The following is an 18,541-nucleotide window of genomic DNA, read 5'->3' on the forward strand; positions in this document are numbered from 1 at the left end:
TGCCTTGATGAGACTCGACCCCTAAGCTGCTTCTTCCCAGGTATCTGATCACAGCACTACGAGGAGAGGCACATACAGAAGACTGGTGCTGAGCAGTGGGGCTATTGTTGTCATAATGTGCCTTTGGAAACGGTCCATGTGAATGGAGAAGCTTGGAACTATCGGCCTGAGACGCTCTACAGCTGCACGTGGAGCTCAGTGGACCACTCTAGTGAGCGTCTGGAAGACCAGGATGTGCACAGCAATAACAGCAATTCAGACAGAGACTGTGCAAACAAGGATTCAAAGGGGGTCAAAAGAACTCAACAAGGGTCGGAAAGAGGCCACTTGTGTTATGTTCTGGCAAACAAACAAACATACACACACAGAGCTGCTTCCTACCCTCATCCTGGCAATCTGAATGAGGCTGAATTCAAGAGTAATGGACTAATTGGGAAGAGATTTTTAAGAGCATTGGGCTGTGGCACGGTTACTGCTCCCTGCTCTCACCCAGATTCACAGCAAGAACTTCAGGTTGAGCAGGAATCTGTGGATAAAACTGTAGGGGAGGGGAGTGCAAACAAAGCAGCTGCCTTAACTACAGAAGCCAGTGCAATCAAGGAGTCGCCTTCCACTCCGCACTGGGACAGTGGGCTTTGTCAGCAGGCTCCCAGCCATCAGAGTCCAATTTGTAAATATGCAAATTTATTTGGAAGGAAAAAGACTGAGCTTCAACTGCCCATCTAGAGGGCTTCCTGCTCCCAAACAACTGTTGGGGGCAGTGTTGTCCCAAGTTCAGCTCCAAGGCACACAGAGTCCACTTGCTGTGGTAGAATGGGCCAGACTATATCTGGCGCTAGTAGAGAACCTGGAAGTGTTGCCAACCGGTACTGGGTTTGGAGGTGTTAAAAATACCAAGTGTTATGAAGTCTGGGAGGCTTGCATCAAAGTTCCAGGAAGCTACTAAGACCAGACAATGCATGGTAGAATTGAAAAATGATGCCAAAGTCACTGGTGGCGACATCAGGACCATGTTAGGTGAGTGGCACAGGCACAGGCTACATCTGGCCCAAGAGAGATGCTATGTGTGCTGCCGGAGAGGCTGGAATGAGATACCCACGCTCATTGGAATCCAGGTAATACCACCACAAGACTCAGAAGCTGGACGCAGAGTTGCAAGGCCCAGTATTTGCCTTGATGGGTTTGGGTCTTGCTATAACCATTCTTGGCTTGTTACTGCCCCATTCTACCCTCTGGAATGGGAAGGTTTACTCTATGCAAACTGGAAGTATGTAACTTATTTATTCTACAGTTTAGAAATCTTCTTGAGTATCAGAGAAAACTTTGGGCTTTTTTGACAGGCTTTTAGAAATTTTTAAATTACATTTTGTTCATTTATTTTTGTATTTATGAATATGTGTGTATGTGAGACAGAATATGTGTATATATGTCAGTGAGAGGTGTGTGTGTATGTATGTGTCTGTAAGAGAAGGTGTGTGGGTATGAGTGTGTGTCTATGAGTGTACATGTAAGAGAAAGAAAGAGTATGTATGTGAGAGATTGTGTGTGAGTGTGTGTGTGTGTGTGTGTGTGTGTGTGTGTGAGAGAGAGAGAGAGAGAGAGAGAGAGAATTGTATCTTTCAACTACGTGGATTCCAGAGACTGAACTAGATTGTCAAGCTTGAAGAAGACACTTTTACCAAATGATTCATCTCATTGGCCTGGGACTGAACTTTTGAGCAATATTGGGGATGTCAAGGATTAGGGGGACTTCTGAAGTTGGACTAAATGAATAATGGATTGTATTATGAGATGGCCATGCTCTTTTGAGGCTAGGATGAATTAAGATTTAAAAGCAATAAGTTTGGCTACCCACATGACAAGGTATATACTTGGGAAGGTTAATCAACTTAACTAGATTCAGAAACAACAAACTTTAAAGCACTTTAACATTATTTGAATTTCTAAACAATGTTTGAGACCACCTCAGCGAGACAGAAGCCAAAACCATGTCCTGAGTATGAGCCCTTTGCAAAAGCGTGATGTGAGAGAAACAACGGGCTACTGCCGCTGCTGCCGTGAAGTCCCTGCCACTTTAATTATGCTAGCTAAAAGCAGATTCCGATTAATAAAGGTGTATAAAGAAACCGCAGAACATGCACAAATAAGTGAGTAATACAATGGTAATGTAAGGAGTGGAGTGGAATAAAATACATTCGGCTCCTCCAAGTCCCTTGTACCCAGTGCAAACACTTCGGAGAGAGGAGGCGGCAGGGCGAGAGCAACGTGACACAGGAAAGACCAAGATGTGAAAAGTGCTTTGCAGCTGATCTGACTGAGAGCACAAATCGTAAAACAAGGGCTTGGTGACATGAGGGCGGAATCTAAGGATGAGATGGAAAGTGACACCACAAATCCCAGGAGACCTGGTAAAGCAGTTAGAAACGCCAGGAACAAGCTGACTGTGGCAAGAGCCAGAGTGTAGGTGAAGCTGAGGACACCCACGGGAGACGTGCAGAAAAACCGGAGAATAAGCTCACAAGAGAATGCAGAGATGCCAAACATGGAGATGGTCCAACATGATGATTTGCACCCCCTCCTGCCCCAAGCCTGGAAAATGCAAGACTTAGTTTAAAAATACATCAAACGACGAAAAACAACAACACAACTTTTAAAGAATTAAATTTGCAAATAGAAAACACACCAAGCTCTAGAAAATTGCTGCAGAAGGCTCAATGATAGGCCATGGCCTGCTCTGCTACAAAGTTTCTATAGGCAGCTGAAGAAAGCCATTCATCACCGAGAGGGGAGTGAGTAGGCCTCAGGCTTCCCAGACACAGACCAGAGATCAGAGCGGGTGGTCTTCTGAAAGGGAAACTTGCTACTCTCAGTTATAACAACCAGACACGATGGAAACATCACTTCCCCGAGGTTCCCTGGGATTACCATCCAGCTGATGCTCCCAGTATATTCTTGTAAAACGGCCTGCGGACTTTGCAAACACCCCCCAGCAATCACTCATTTCTATCCAGTGCACTGGAAGATGCCAGGGTGAGGATGGCGGCGCTTGCTGCTGAGCGGTGGCAGCAAGGGTACAGAGGCTTACTTCAGCCTTCGGCTTGTCTGCACTTGCGTGGCTGCATGGGATGAAAAGAGAGGACAGAACCATGCTACACAAAGACCAGAGGCCCCCAGCAGTCTGGGTTAGCAGAGCCAGCCTGGAGCCAGACAACAGTGGCTTTTTGGTTTGCTGGGAAAGCAAGACTATGTGTCATAGATGTGCCCTGAGGGGGTTTGCAGAGCTGCATTAAGACAGCATTAAAACCACACAATGAAGACAGGAGTTAAAGAAGCTGGTCTCGGGGGTTGACCCCAAGTCAGGGGACTGAGGAGAATGTCTAAGTGACCTGCGTGTCCAGTTATGTGACTCAAACATTCTCCTCAAAGAAATGGGCCCCAGCTCTGTTCAGAACCGCCACCAGTTCCAGGCACTGCCTCACTGATACAGACTACCATGGGAAAATGGGAAAGCTACTGCCTCCAGGACACGCAACCACAGATCTAAGCCAGCTGCAAGCTCCTCTGTCTTCTTGAATTGGTTTCTTCCTCATTGACAGCACAGGTGCCACCATCCAAACTCACTGAGGTTCAGAGGCAGCAGAAAGAACAAATGACACCCAGGACCTCATGTAAGGACAGTCTGTGAGTTCAGGGGATGTCCCAGGTCCCAGTCGTGTACTTACTCCACACACATTTCCATTGTGGAGATCATGGTTCCCAGATGCATATGATGCTATGACTCCTGTCGTTCCTCTCTTTTTAGTGTGTGTGTGTGTGTGTGTGTGTGTGTGTGTGTGTGTGTGTGTATACATGTGCGGGTGTCCATGTAAGTGCAGGTGCCCATGGAAGCCAGAAGAGAGAGAGCATTGGGTCCCTTGGAGCAGAAATTACAGGCAGATATGAGAGCCCTGATGTGGGTTCTGGGAACAGAATTCGACTTCTCTGGAAGAGCAAAGCATGCCCTTAACATCGTTCATCCCCAGTCCTTTTCTTTCATTCAGTTCTCACATTATTCTTTTAAATAACGGTATCATGGACATCTCTGTAGTGGATGTATCTTTCCCATACTGGGATGTATTTCCTTAGGGAAGAGAAGAAACTTTAAAATCCTCAGCGGCATGTCTGGGAAGTCCTTACCTGCACTGGACGCTGGGTATTTAAAGTCATTGCTTATGCTGAGGTTCTTCAGGAAAGCGTTGTAGTCCACCGTAGAGCCGCCATTAACGTTGTACTCTTTCAAGAACCTGCAACACAGATGCTCACTGAAGTCAGACAGAGCTGCAGTAAGCCTGGACAGAAGCATGCATATTACAAGGTCTGCTTCACACTGCGCTGACACAGATGTCAATATCTTCCTGCTATTGCTGCCTCTATCAAGACCACCACGGGAAATACTGCTGTTGAAATTCTTAAATACACACGGTTGGCACTGGGGGGGAAAGGCTCAGTCGGTAACACACTTGCTGTGTTAGCACAAGGACCAGAGTTCCAACCACAGAACCTACACAAAGCAGGCCAGCATGGACATGTGTCTGCAAGCCCAGTGATGGGGAGGTGGAAGCAGACAGACTCCTCTGGACGCTGACCAGCCAGTTTATCGTCCTTGGGGAGTTCCAGGCCAGTGAGAGGCCCTGTCTCAAAAAACAATACTAAAAATGAAACAAAATGAAAAAAACAAATAGGTAGACAACCCCTGAGGACAATACCCAAGGCTGTCCTTCGGTCTCCAAATGCATATATACACATATAGACTAAAACTGAAGACACCTGAGGGAGAACACATTGTCAGCTTGTAGAAGGGCACAGAGAGAGAATAGGACGGAACATACAGTCCTCTTCTTGGGAATATTCCAGACACACTTCTACAGTTTTCTTCCTTTCCTTGGTTGGAAGAGGGAGGACACCAGATCCCAGGGCCTAAGAGGCCACTTCTTCACTAGACAGCAGAAGCAATGCTAGCTTCCTGTAAGAAGTATAAAGACAGGGATCTGGGCAGCGAGCCAGTGAGAATCACATTTCTGTAACCAGGGAGCCCAGAGTGTGAAGGGTGAGGGATGCAAGCAGATGATTGCTTTAGCTGATAGCAGCCTATCACTGCAGGAGACGGAAACCTTGGCCCACAGAGGCCCACGGTCTCCAGTCAGCAAATGGCCAGGGAGTCCAGCTGTTCTTGAGGCATTTAAGGTGTGTACATGTAATAAGATTTTTTTTCTGTTTGTTTTGAGACAGGGTCTTGCTATGTATCCCAGGCTGGCCTTGAATTTGCTATGTTCTAGCCATGGCTTCCAAAGGCTAGAGTTATAGGTAGGGACTGCCACACCCCGCTCAGAACAAGAAAACTGAAAACCATGCACAACACCTCTCTCTCACTCTGAAATACACTGAGATAAACTGGAATCTTTGGTTTTTAATGTGTTTCCTATTATTCATATCTGTGTGTGATAAACAGTTTTTTAGATGTTTTCTGGGTTACTACATTTCTAAAAAATTCACAGTTTTTAAATGTTTGGTTATATTCTCCCCATATGTGTTGGTTTCTATAATTATCTACTTTCATGCTTTCTCAAAATTTAGTAATTAATACTTAAAGTATTTGTTATTTTTCTGGTCTCCAGATTGAACAGGGAGTACCACATATCTGCTTCCCACTTGTGTGTCTCTTTCCACTTTGATGAAGCTCGCTATTGTCCTAATAGGAAAACTTATCCAGAGAGATGATGGCTGCCAGATGTTAACTCAGAAACTTTCTAAACAGTCCCTGAGCCCTGATCCTGTGAAAACAGCCTGGAAGCTTGAGACCCGGGAGGTAGCAACTGTCAGTATCTCTCTAAGTCCTTGGAGGCTGCCGGCCGGCACACTGCTCTAGCAAGGCAGGGGAGCTTGGTGACCAGCTCACCCAGCACTGCAGACCTCCATGCAACATAGCATTTCAGCAGCCAGGGTCAACTCACAGGAGACTATGGCTGGGACTAAGGTCCTGGAATCCTATGCTCAGAAACCTGCTGTATACACACACAGGACAGATGGAAGCTCATGGTAGCGTACCCTGGAGAAAAGACTACAGAGATGGAGCCTGGTACTGAACTGAAAGGCAGGGTCTCCAAAGGCTTTTCACGGGGTTGGGCAGATGGTTCAGTCTGAGAAATGTTTGCTGTGCAAGATGAAGACATGAGTTTGATCCACAGAACCCATGTTTTAAAAACAAACAAACAAACAACAACAACAAAAAAAACAGGTGGGTATGGTGGTGTGTACAATAATGCTGGAGTTGGGGAGATGGAGACAGGTGAGTCCTTGAGGCTCACTGGGCAGCCAGTCTACCCTAGTCAGTGGAGTCTCAGGTCTCACTGAAAAGTTACACTTAAGAATACGAGGTGTTCAGTATTGTAGAATATTATTTTAAGATGTGCTACACATTTGTTTATGCTGTGGAACATTTGTTTAATGATACAAAGATGTGCTGCATTCTTTTATGTTGCATTTGTTTAACTCTGTGAAGCTGTGCTACTTTGCCTGTCTAAAACACATGATTGGTCTAAGAAAGAATATTTATAAATGTGTGGTTTGGAGGAATTGTTTAAATTCTTTTTCCTATTTTCCTTTCTTCAGGATAGATTATTTCAACAAGTAATTTTTAGTGATGACTGTGTTGACTTCAATTTTGGAGTGTAGTAGCTGTGTAAAGAGTAATAACCATTTGGTCTTAATGAAGTCAACACAGAATTTGCTGCTGTGTTTTTTCCTCAGCGATAAATAAAATACTTACATAATTTAAAAAAAAAAGAACTGAGCAGTCAATAGCAAGGCATGAAAATGGATAGTCAGGGGTGGAAGACAGAATAAATAAAAGAAGAAATCTGGGGAGAGAGGCTCGAAGATCTAGGAGCCAGAGAAGGAACAGGACTCAAGGGGCCAGCCACCCAGCTATACACCAACAGCTAGAGAATAAAAAGTAAAGAAAGGTATACAAGACAAAGATAAAAACACAGAGGCAAAAAGTAGATGGGATAAATTAAGAAAAACTGGCTAGGAGTCAGAGACTGCTGTGGGTCTAGGCATGAATCTGGGAATTTCGAGGGAGTAGACCTGAGCCAGAATCCTTGTAGGTCTGGGCATGAGTCTGGGACCTCTGAGGGATAAGATCAGAGCCAGAGACCTTTGCAGGACAAACCCAAAGCTGGGAACCTCCACAGGAGCAGATCCCAGATGAGGGACATTTACAGAAATAGGTCTGAACCGGCAACCTAGACCAGAACAGGCCTGAGACAGAGAGCTCCAGGGGAGGGGAGCAAACCCCAGGAGCACTAAGTGACCACCAGGAATATGGAGAGACCAACAGGATAACTAGAACCGTGGCAGTGACTTACCACAAGGAACAACCATCTGAGCCTTGGATTCACTGGCACCTAGAAGATTAATTACCAGAGTCACAGAAAGACTCAACCACACCAATCAGAGGAAAAGATGAGTAGAAAAAGTAAGATGCAAAAAGTAACATGCAAAACCACAAAAAACAACACAACACCAGTAAAATCTAGAGACCATATAACAGCAAGACTTGAACAACCAAATACAGATGAAGCCGAAGCAAATGACCTAAAAATAACTTCAGGAGAATGTTTGAGACTATAAAAGAGGAAATGAGAAATTCCCTCAAAGAAATGGAGGAAAAGACAACAAAAATTAAAGACATCAGCAAATGCCTTAAAGAAAACCAAGAAAAAAACAATCAAACAGATGAAAGAAACTATTCAAGACTTGAAAACTGAAATAGTACAATAAAGAAAACACAAGCTGAGGGAATTATAGAAACAGAAGTCATGGGAAAATGATCAGGGACCACAAACACAAGCATGAACAGCAGAATACAAGAGATTCTGCTTGTATCAAGCCCAGCCCTACACAAAGCACTAGAAGGAAAACTCCAACCCAAGGACTACATCAACAAAAACACAGACAATCAATGACCTCATGGCAGCAAATCCCAAAGAAGGGAAAGGAAAACACACAAATTAACATCACCAAAAATGAAAATTAAATTAACAGGAAATAGCAATCACTGGTCATTAATATCCCTTAGTATAAATGAACTCAACTCACCTATAAAAAGACACAAGCTAACAGACTGGATATGAAGACAGAATCCATCCTTCTGCTGCATACAAGAAACACACCTCAATCTCAAAGACAGACATTGCTTCAGAGTAAAAAGTTGTGAAAAAACTTTCTAATCAAATGGACCTATAAACAGCCTGGTGTAGCTATCCTAATATCTAACAAAATAGACTTGAAACTAAAATCAATCAAAAGAGACAAAGAAGTGATGTGAGAGTCCCCTCTGTGTGCTCTAAGTACAATTAATGAATAAAGAAACTGCCTTGGCCTGTTGATAGGCAGGGAAGCCAGAGGTCAATGCTGGGAGAAAGAAGGTCAGAACCAGAGAGACGCCATGAAGTCTCCTGGATCAGACATGCCCAATCTTTGCAGGTAAGCCACTGACACACGGCGACATACAGATTACTAGAAATGGGTTAAATTAAGATATAAGAGTTAGCCAATAAGAAGTTAGAGTTAATGGGCCAAGTAGTGATTTAATTAATACAGTTTCTGTGTGATTATTTCAGGACTAAATTAGCTGAGCAGCTAGGATGAACAAGTGGTCTCCTTGCAACAAAGAAGGACATTTCATATAAGTCACAGGAAAAATCCATCAAGAGGAAATTGTAATACTGAACACTTATGCCCCAAATACAAGGTACAAGGTACACACATATGTAAAAGAAATACTTCTAAAGCTTAAATCATACATTAAATCCCACACACTAATAGTGGGAGGCTGCAACACTCCATTTTCACCACTGGACAAGTCAATCAGACAAAAAATTAACAGAGATATAAGAAAACTAACAGATGTTATGACTCAAATGTACTTAACAGGCATCTATCGAATATTCCATCCAAACAGAAAAGAATATACCTTCAGCACCTCATGGAACCTTCTCAAAAACGGACAACATACTTGGTAACAAAATAAACCTCAAAAAAAAATACAAAAAAATTTGAATAACCCCATGTATCTTATCGGATCACCATGGCTTAAAATTAAAATTCAACAACACTAATTCCAGAAAGCCCACAAACACATGGAAATTAAACAATGCACACCTAAAACATTGATGGGACAAGGAAGAAATAAAGAGAGAAACTAAAGACTTCCATAAATTCAATGAAAATGTCCACACAACATACCCAAATTTATGGGACACAATGAAAGTGGTGTTAAGAGGAAAGTTCATAGCACTAAATACCTACAGAAAGAAGCTGGAAAAATCCCACACTAGTGAATTAACAGAACATTTGAAAACTTTAGAACAAAAAGAAGCAAACACACCCAAGAGAACTAGAAGGCAGGAAATAGTCAAATTGAGAGCAGAAATCAACAAAATAGAAACAAAGAATCAATGAAACAAAGAGTAGGTTCTTCAAGAAAATCAACAAAATAGACAAACCTTTACTAAAATTAACCAAAGGAAGAGAGAGAATATCCAAATTAACAAATTCAGAAATGAAAAGGGGGCATAACAACAGACATGAAGGAAATTCAGAGAATCATCAGGTCGTATTTTGAAAACCTCTATTTCACAAAATTGGAAAACTTAAAGGAAATGGACAACTTTCTGGATAAATATCACTTACCAATATTAAATCAAGACCAGATAAGCAAATTAAATAGACCTATAACTGCTGAAGAAATAGAAAAAGTCATGAAAAGTCTCCCAACCAAAAAAGCCCAGGACCAGATGGATTCAGTGCAGAATTCTACAAGATTTTCAAAGAACTAACACCAATACTCCTCAAATTGTTCCACACACTAGAAACAGAAATAACATTGCCAAACTCTTTTTATGAGGCTACAATTACCCTGATACCTAAAACCACAGAAAGACATCACTAATAAAGAGAATTACAGAACAATCTCACTCATGAACATTGATGCAACTAAATAAAAATACTGGCAACACTAAATAAAATACTGGCAAATCAAATCCAAGAACACACCAGATCCATCATCCACCATGATCAAGTCGACTTCATACCAGAGATGCAGAGATGGCTCCACATACAAAATCTGTCAATGTAATTCACCATATAAATAAGCTGAAAAATAAAAACCACATGATCATCTCATTAGATTCCAAAAAAGTTCTACCAAAGAACTTCTACAACTCATAAACACTTTTAGTAATGTAGCAGGATACAAGATTAATTAAAAAAATCAGTAGCCCTCCTTTACACAGATGATAAAAGGGCTGAGAAAGAAATCAGAGAAACATCACCCTTCACAATAGCCACAAATAACATAAAATATCTCTGAGTAACTCTAACCAAACAAGCAGAAGACTTGTATGACAAGAACTTTAAATCTTCGAAGAAAGAAATTGAAGAAGACACCAGAAAGTGGAAAGATCTCCCATGCTCTTGGGTAGGTAGAATTAACATAGTAAAAATGGCAATCTTACCAAAAGCAATCTACAGATTCAGTGCAATGCCCAGCAAAATCCCAGCAAAATTCTTCACAGACCTCAAAAGAATGGTACTCAACTTCATATGAAAAAGCAAAAAACCCAGGATAGCCAATACAATCCTGTACAATAAAGGAATTTCTGGAGGCATCACAATCCCTGACTTCAAACTCTACTACAGAGCTACAGTACTGGAAACAGCCTGGTATTGGCATTAAAAACAGTCAGGAGGACCAATGGAACTGAATCGAAGACCCAGATATTAATCCATATACTTTCGAACACCTGATTTTTTTTGCCATCACCATGCACAAAACTCAAGTCCAAATGGATCAAAGACCTCAACGTAAAGCCAGACACACTGAACCTCATAGAAGAGAAAGTGGGAAGGACACTTGAACGCATTGGCACAGGAGACCACTTCCTAAATATAAACAATTAATAAATGGGACCTCCTGAAACTGAAAAGCTTCTGTATAGCAAAGGACATGATCAACAAGACAAAATGGCAGCCTACAGAATGGGAAAAGATCTTCACCAACCCCACATCAGACAGAGGTCTGATCTCCAAAATACACAAAAACTCAAGAAATTGATTATCAAAAGAACAAATAATCCAATAAAAACATGGAGTATAGATCTAAACAGAGAAGTCTCAACAGAGGAATCTAAAATGGCTGAAAGACACTTAAGGAAATGCTCAACATACTTAGTCATCAGAGAAATGCAAATCAAAACAACTCTGAGATTCCATCTTACACCTGTAAGAATGGCCAAGATCAAAAACACTAATGAAAACTTATGCTGGAGAGGTTGTGGGGAAAAGGGAACACTTCTCCATTGCTGGTGGGAATGGAAGCTGGTACAACCCCTTTGGATGTCAGTGTGGTGATTTCTCAGAAAATTTAGGAAACAACCTTCCTCAAGACCCAGCAATACCACTTTGGGGTATATATCAAAAAGGATGCTCAATCATGCCACAAGGATATGTGCTCAACTATGTTCATAGCAGCATTGTTTGTCATAGCCAGAACCTGGAAACAACCTAAATGTCCCTCGATCAAAGAATAAATAAGGAAAATATGGTACATTTACACAATGGAGTACTACATAGCAGGAAAAAATAACATCTTGAAATGTCCGGCTAAATGGATGGAGCTAGAAAACATCATTCTGAGTGAGGTAAATTATCTCACAATTAATTGAGAAAGACAGTTATCACATGTACACACTCAAAAGTGGTTTTTAAACATAAAGCAAAGAAAACCAGCCCACAAATCACAATCCCAGAGAACCTAGACAACAATGAGGACTCTAAGAGAGACATACATGGATCTAATCTACATTGGAAGTAGAAAAAGACAAGATCTCCTGAGTAAACTGGGAGCATGGGAGCATGGGAGGGGAGAAGCAGGGAGGGGAGCAGAAAAAAATGTAGAGCTCAATAAAAAAGAAAAAAAAGAAAAGCTGTCCAGAAACAAGCCAAGTTAAGGTCAGACATTCATTAGAAATAATATACACTCCGTGTGTATGGTTTATTTGGGAGCTTAAAGACAACTACAGGTCAGCTCCCAAAGAATGAACATGGTTGACCTCTGGGATTCCACATGCATATGCACATACATGCAGGCATACACATGTGAACACAAATGTATAGTAACTATTTCTAAAGACTTCCAAAGAAAAACCCTCAATGAGACTTCCTAAGACACTAATCCCAGGGACTCAAACTCAAGGTGGCAAAACCAACATGAGCACACAGCCTGCAGATAGCAGCAAGCAAGAGGGGGTCATTGGAACTGGGTTTAGGGAGAAGGGGACCCCAGCGAGCCCCCTGGAAAAACCCTTTCAGGTAATCCTGGCTCAGGCTGGCCTTCTGCAGTTTGCTTGACTACAGGGCTGTTCATAAATGACTTCACATATATTCAAATACTTGGACCAGAAAAAAGACGGAATGTGGGAAGGAGTGATCCCGGGAGGGAAAATCAGTGAGTGGGATGCTGGACAGTGCTGACGACGTCGGTGGTGAGTTCATCTCTGGCCTTGGGGGCTGTATAGGCTGAGATGTGTTCTGACAACGTCGGTGGTGAGTTCATCTCCGGCCTTGGGGGCTGTATAGGCTGAGATGTGTTCTGCAGGCAAAGAGCAACCATCCAGAAGTTGTAACACATTTGTGACACTGTCCAGTGAGGTGAGCACCTGCCACATGCAAGCATATCACAGACATGCTACATAAGTTACATCATATCTTCATCCCCTTGCTGTGTGGTAGGCTTCTCGGTGCCTAGCTCATTTCCCGCATGTGTGCATGCATGCATATGTGTGCATATGCGCTCACATGTGCATGTGTATGAGTGTGTCTGCACAAACATGCTAGTAAATGCGGGTGGGTATGTATTGTGTAAGGTGACAGAGGATAATCTCCTTAGCTACTGTTCCTCAGGCACCACCCACCTGTTTTTATTGTTTTGTTTTGTTGAAACAAAATCTCTCAGAGGCCTGGAACTCATCAAGGAGGCTAAACTGGCTGTTCTGTCGTCCCCAGAGATCCTGCTTCTACCTCGCAAACTCTGGGTTTACAAGCACATGCCACTACAGTCTACTGTTTTTCTCTTCTTTAATGTGGTTTCTGAGGATCGAGCTCAGGTCCTCACGCTTGCAAGGCAAGCACTCTGCCATCTGAGCTATTTCCCCGGTCCATTCAACACAGAAAACTGAGTCCTGGCAACACCTCACTCTTCCAGGATTAGGGAATACAAGCACAGCTTTGACTTCAGAGCCTAGCCATTCCTACCAAGCACCTACTGCAGACCCCAGGCAGAAGAAAACTGCTAGATTGAGATATTAAAAATGCTCCAAACAGCAAAGGGTGAAGCCAACACCAAAGTAGCCACAGGTGACCGTGTCTTCTGGGGCCTCCATAAGGAAAGTACTAAAGCCCCGCAGAAGGCAGCTCCGTTGAGCCTCTGTGTGAGTCTATGGGAAACAATTCTATTGTAGGCCATTGTTAGGACCATGGTGTGAAAACAGCATTGTTTCTGAGGCTTTAAAGAAATTGCGAATAAAAATTTGTGGAGTTCTTTATTATTCAATACTTAAGAGATGGGGAAACAGACAGTAACTTTTTTTTATAGATTTACTAGGCTGGAGACTGCAGTGCCAAACACAAGGTTTATTGTCAAATAAAAGCCTGCTTTGTTTCTGATGGCCTGTTTCAGAAGAGGGCTGCCTCCGCTCTGTAATAGCACGCACAAAATTATTTAATTTGTTTTGTTTGGCTCTTATTCTGGACACTTTCCCAGCCAGACAGGATGTAAAAATTAAAACATCTATTATGCCTTTTATATTCTGAGGTAGGTTATAAAGAGGAAGAAAGAAGAAACATATTCAAGAGTGGAAAGGATTCATTTTTTTTTTTTTAAGTCTCTGATTGTGAGCCCCATCCGAGCTATGGTCACATGTCCTCTGTGCTACCTTGCTCTGTGGAAAGTTCCTCTCCTGCCTGCAGCCCTGACCTTGTCTTCAGGATATGTGTCAAAAGCCACAGTGACCCCTCAGAACAGTAGCCTATGACACCAGAGCAAGGCACGCCCTTAGCCTCTGCAGAAATGATAAAGGATTGGTGCTTTGGGAGCAGCCTGAATGATCCAGGCATCCTTGAGTCACTAGGACATAAGCCAAGGTCCAGCAGTGGGTGCCTGAAATCACATGACACTGAACAGTCTACGTACACACGTGAGTCTGTTTGCATTATGCATTAGGTTTTGTCCTGTTGATTTATAAGCACACTAAGAGATTAACATGAATATTTTAAAAGGGGGACAAGACAGCACCCTCTGTATGATAGAGGGTATTCAGAATACATGAACTGTTTATTTTAGGACTCTTTCACTGAGTAGTTTCAGCCCAGTGAACTGTGGGTAGCTGACACCCCAGGAAGCAGAGCTAAGCCCCAGGGCAGCTGCCGTGCTTGGAGAAGAGGTTGGTTGGGGAAGGACAGGAAGAGGGCACGCTCTCAGCTGGGCACTTCATAAAGAAGCACCACGGGGCCCTCCTTCAGTACTTCTCACTCAAAACTCATGCAGCATATGACACAAGCATCTGGTCTCCTCCAAGTGAACCCGAGTCTACACCATGAGTGCTGTGGTGTAGCCTGAGTCAAGAACAGGTGGTGGCATCTGGCAAGCGCCAGGAAGCAGTTAAAAGCTTTGTGGGAGTCCCATCCTCTGTTACAACCTGCTGACCCCAGTAACAACGGCCTCAAAGGGAAAGGATGTTTGAATCATTTCACGGGGAGGTGGAACCCATGGTGGGCACCAATAGATAAGTGAATCTTCTCCTCTTTGCCCCAGGCCTGAAGTCAAACTCACTATGGACTGGAAACACACAGGATGGGGACACTAAGCAGGACAGACTGGTGACAGGTGATGGGATGGTCAGTAACCTGTGTTCAGATCCAAAAGCCAGATAGCTGTGCCCACCCCAGCCTCCTCAAAGAATAAGAGACACTCGGTTCCACTTTTGAGAATTCACAGCTTTGGGAACTTGGGAGAATGTCCAAGACGAAGATGGAGGGAGGGGCCCAGGAACCTGCCTTTGCCATTTGTCCCTGGCCCTGGCTTCAGGGTCATCACACCCTCTCTGGTCTTGCCACTCACATCTCATACTCCTCATCCCTCATCTTCAGGCAGAACGTTTCCAGGACCCGCCTCAGCTCTTTGGACTGCACCGTGCCTGTGTTGTTGACATCGATGAGCTGGAAGGCTTTCTTCATGGTCTTCAAGTTTCGGAAGACCTGCACAATAAAGAGGGATTTTGGAAAAGCCAAGGGGCCCAATGGTAAAAACTCAAAAGCTAACAAAATATGCAGAAGTCTTTTTTTTCTTTTTACTACTTCTTGTAAAATAAAATGTTTTCAAAGATTCTCAGCAGTACACATTGCACAATGACATCTTTGGAAAAAAAGAACATTTTGCATATATTAAGAGTTTGCAAGGCAATTGTCTCAGTAAATGGTCTTAGTAAGTTTTTTAAAAATCTCTTTTTAATGTAAAGCAGTAAGTCTCATACACAATTCATCCCCTTTTAGGGCTGTATGAAAAATCTTTTTTGTTAATTGATGCTGAAAAACTAGTCCTGGCATAGCTGGACTTGTGTGATTTTTGCTTTTCATGGCCATATGCGAACTATTTTTACTGCTAGCTGGAAAATCTGACGGTCTATTTCAACCTCTCATTTTTTTTTAAGATACCACAGAAAAGTTTTGCAACGATGTCTGAATTCAGCAAATTAGAGTCACCATGTGAGGTGTCTGGAAGGGCCCTTGGAAAAGATGCAAGGACAGGGAGTGGGTCTTCATGCTGATTAGACTTCTGTGGGGTTCATCTGAGAACTCAGAGTCCCACTAGCAAGTGCTCACACCCCAACAAGTCTGCATTAGTAACTGAGGGCCAAGGAGACCCTACTCAAGAGCACACAGCTAAACAGTAAGACGTCATCTTCCAACTCCAGCCTGTCCTTTCACGAAACTCCCCTAAAGGAAAGCTAGACATGCGAACACAGTGTCACCAACAGGGGAAAAAGCAGCTGGGAGTGAGAGCCAGACACCGTGTGGGCAGAGGCATGGGCCTTCAGAGGAACATAAACACTTCTGGCTACTGTGGTCTGGGAGGCTTCCTGCAGGAGGTGGCAGGCACGGAACCAGCAGGGGTTGACTCCAGAGCCTGGACAGGAGTCACTGTCCAGTGAGGCACTGAGGAACAGCAAGAAGGCTGGATCCCAAGGGATCTGGTTCTACACTCAGAGGAATGGATCCAGCCATATCCAGCCTGGATTCTAAGGAAGTTTATCAGTAAGCCTCAAAGAGTGGGGAGAACCGCCCGACAGCAAGAGCCCCCCCCCCTTCTCCCAGCATTTTCTCCACATGTTCCCAGGCCATCCCAGACTGATGGAGCCCAGCTTAGATAAAGCAGCCCCTCTTGCAGCCTCTCCAGGGCAGCCATCTTCCATCTCTAGCCTGAGGACTCAGGATCTGGGTGGGGTGAGTGGCGTTCTGGAGCAGCTTTCAGCTCTTGCCTCTGCCTCACCCTGGCCACTTGCCTCTCCACCTACTGCTCCACCCCTCCTACTGTGTCACCAGGAGATTCTCCTGCCAGGACCCTGTGAGTCCTGTGTGTCTATGCAAGACCATCCTGCTGACACCTGAGCTCACTTCCAGAGGCCATGGTTCCACTCAATCTCTGTGCTGTGTTAGTACCAACAGCTACTGACCCTGTAAGATCAAGGTGCTTGTGCCCTCTGCTTTCTAGATCACCCCTCTTCCACAGTCCAAAGCCCACCAGCATCCCCCTCACTGGGTTCCCTGCTTGCAGTTCCATCCCTCTCCTGTGTCCTCCCTACTTATTCTTCCCTTGAATGCATGATCCCCCTTCTCCCTACCTCCTCAACCCTGAGTGGATTCAGTCCATGGCCTATCCCCTGCTGTGTGTGTGTGTGTGTGTGTGTGTGTGTGTGTGTTTGTTTGTGTACACTATGGCAGCAAAGAAGGATCGGCATGCAGTGCCCAGTCCTGGTAGAATGAGGGGTCTGGGTTAAGGGAACAGGAAGCACTTCCTGGCACATTTCTCACACACCAGGTGTCTGGGAGTGGGGCTGAAGAGATGGCTCAGCCATTAAGAGCATGTACTGCTCCTGCAGAGGACTGGAGTTTGATTCCCAGTACCCACAGCAGGTGACTTAGAACAGCCTGTACCATATTTAGGGTATCTGATACCTCTTGCTTCTGTGGACAGAGCCACATATGCATACATACACATACATATGCACACATGCCCACAACATATATACGCCCCTACACCCATTTCAACTTTTAAATTTTTATTGCCAATATTGGGGATGGGACCAGGACTTTGCATACACTAGGCAAGAGTTCCCTTGGAGCCATGCCCCAGCCCCATTCCTTACCAGGCTAACTGTTTGCTTTATGGAGAACATAGCTGAGTCCAGATAAGAACATCCAACTGCCTATCTGTCATATGCCAGTGACCCTCAGATTTCTCATACTGGAGCTGCTCTTCCCACACCCTCCCATCCCATGGATAGCAGACCTCCCGCCATTCCTCTATCCTAACTCACATCCAGCCCATCAGGACAGCCCCTCAGCACTTCCCTGAACTTCTATAAGGATCCTTGGAAGCTCATGGGACTCTTGTCCCTGGGGTTCCTCAGAACACATTAGCACCGCTGCAGGAGAGTTTTCTCCTACTAGTCCTGGGGTCTAGGGTATCACTGGGTGGAAAGTTCACGTTCAGGAAATATGTGTGAGAATGTGTGACTGGATCCTTTCTGATTGCCTGGGGAAACAGTCATATGCTGAGAAAGCCTTGTGGTCTAACTGTAAGGGCCTCTTCTGACCTATCAGGACTCTGGTGGCTCTGGCCCAGTTAAAAGGAGTAACCATGACATCTGTTTGGTGTTCAATGACGACAACATCACAGGCTCACTGGCTGACAGCTGCAAAGCCACATACTGAGCTCACCACAGCCCACTGTCTTCTAACAGCCAGAGAACATGGGTGGCCCTTCTACTATCCCAGATTGGGACTGGAAATCACAGACTAGCCTGCGTATCTATCTCCCGCCCCATCCCTAAATCTAAAGATGGGACTCCAAATACCCACAGCAATTGCTTCCAGGGTCATGAAGAACTGTAGCGTCCTCTCTGCTGCTAAGTCCCCATCCACCTCCCTGGGAATGCGGAGGAGGACAGGAGCGACACCCCGCTTTACAGCCCCATGGCAACCCATATGGGTCCCCTGCACGGAGAGCCGCAAGCCGCAAGCCTGGCACGAAGCTCACGCCCACCAGAGGTACTTCTCCAAGTTTCCTATCACTTGTCAGACGCAAGTTTGGCACCAGCCACGGAAGGGAGCTACAGATGGTAAGACTTAGCAAAGGCAACAGAGTGAGGGCCCTGGTGAG

At 44.3% G+C, this 18,541-nt stretch overlaps 1 protein-coding gene across 4 annotated transcripts in view; it reads right to left on the reverse strand.

Moving 5' to 3' along the window:
* Positions 1–18,541, reverse strand: part of Efcab6 (EF-hand calcium binding domain 6) — a 196,484-nt gene that overhangs the window by 110,859 nt on the left and 67,084 nt on the right. For all 4 annotated transcript variants that reach the window (XR_015735668.1, XM_087899133.1, XM_087899132.1 and 1 more), the window contains 2 exons: positions 15,221–15,357; positions 4,177–4,283 (listed from right to left, as the gene is read on the reverse strand). Coding sequence is in view for 3 of the 4 variants with exons in the window: in XM_087899133.1 (XP_087755259.1) it covers positions 4,177–4,283; positions 15,221–15,357 (244 nt within the window). In the remaining variant the exon portion in view is untranslated. The remainder of the gene's footprint in view (positions 1–4,176; positions 4,284–15,220; positions 15,358–18,541) is intronic.

This window comes from Myodes glareolus, chromosome 19 (assembly GCF_982192425.1).
Source record: "Myodes glareolus chromosome 19, mMyoGla1.1, whole genome shotgun sequence".
Taxonomy (NCBI): Eukaryota; Metazoa; Chordata; class Mammalia; order Rodentia; family Cricetidae; genus Myodes; species Myodes glareolus.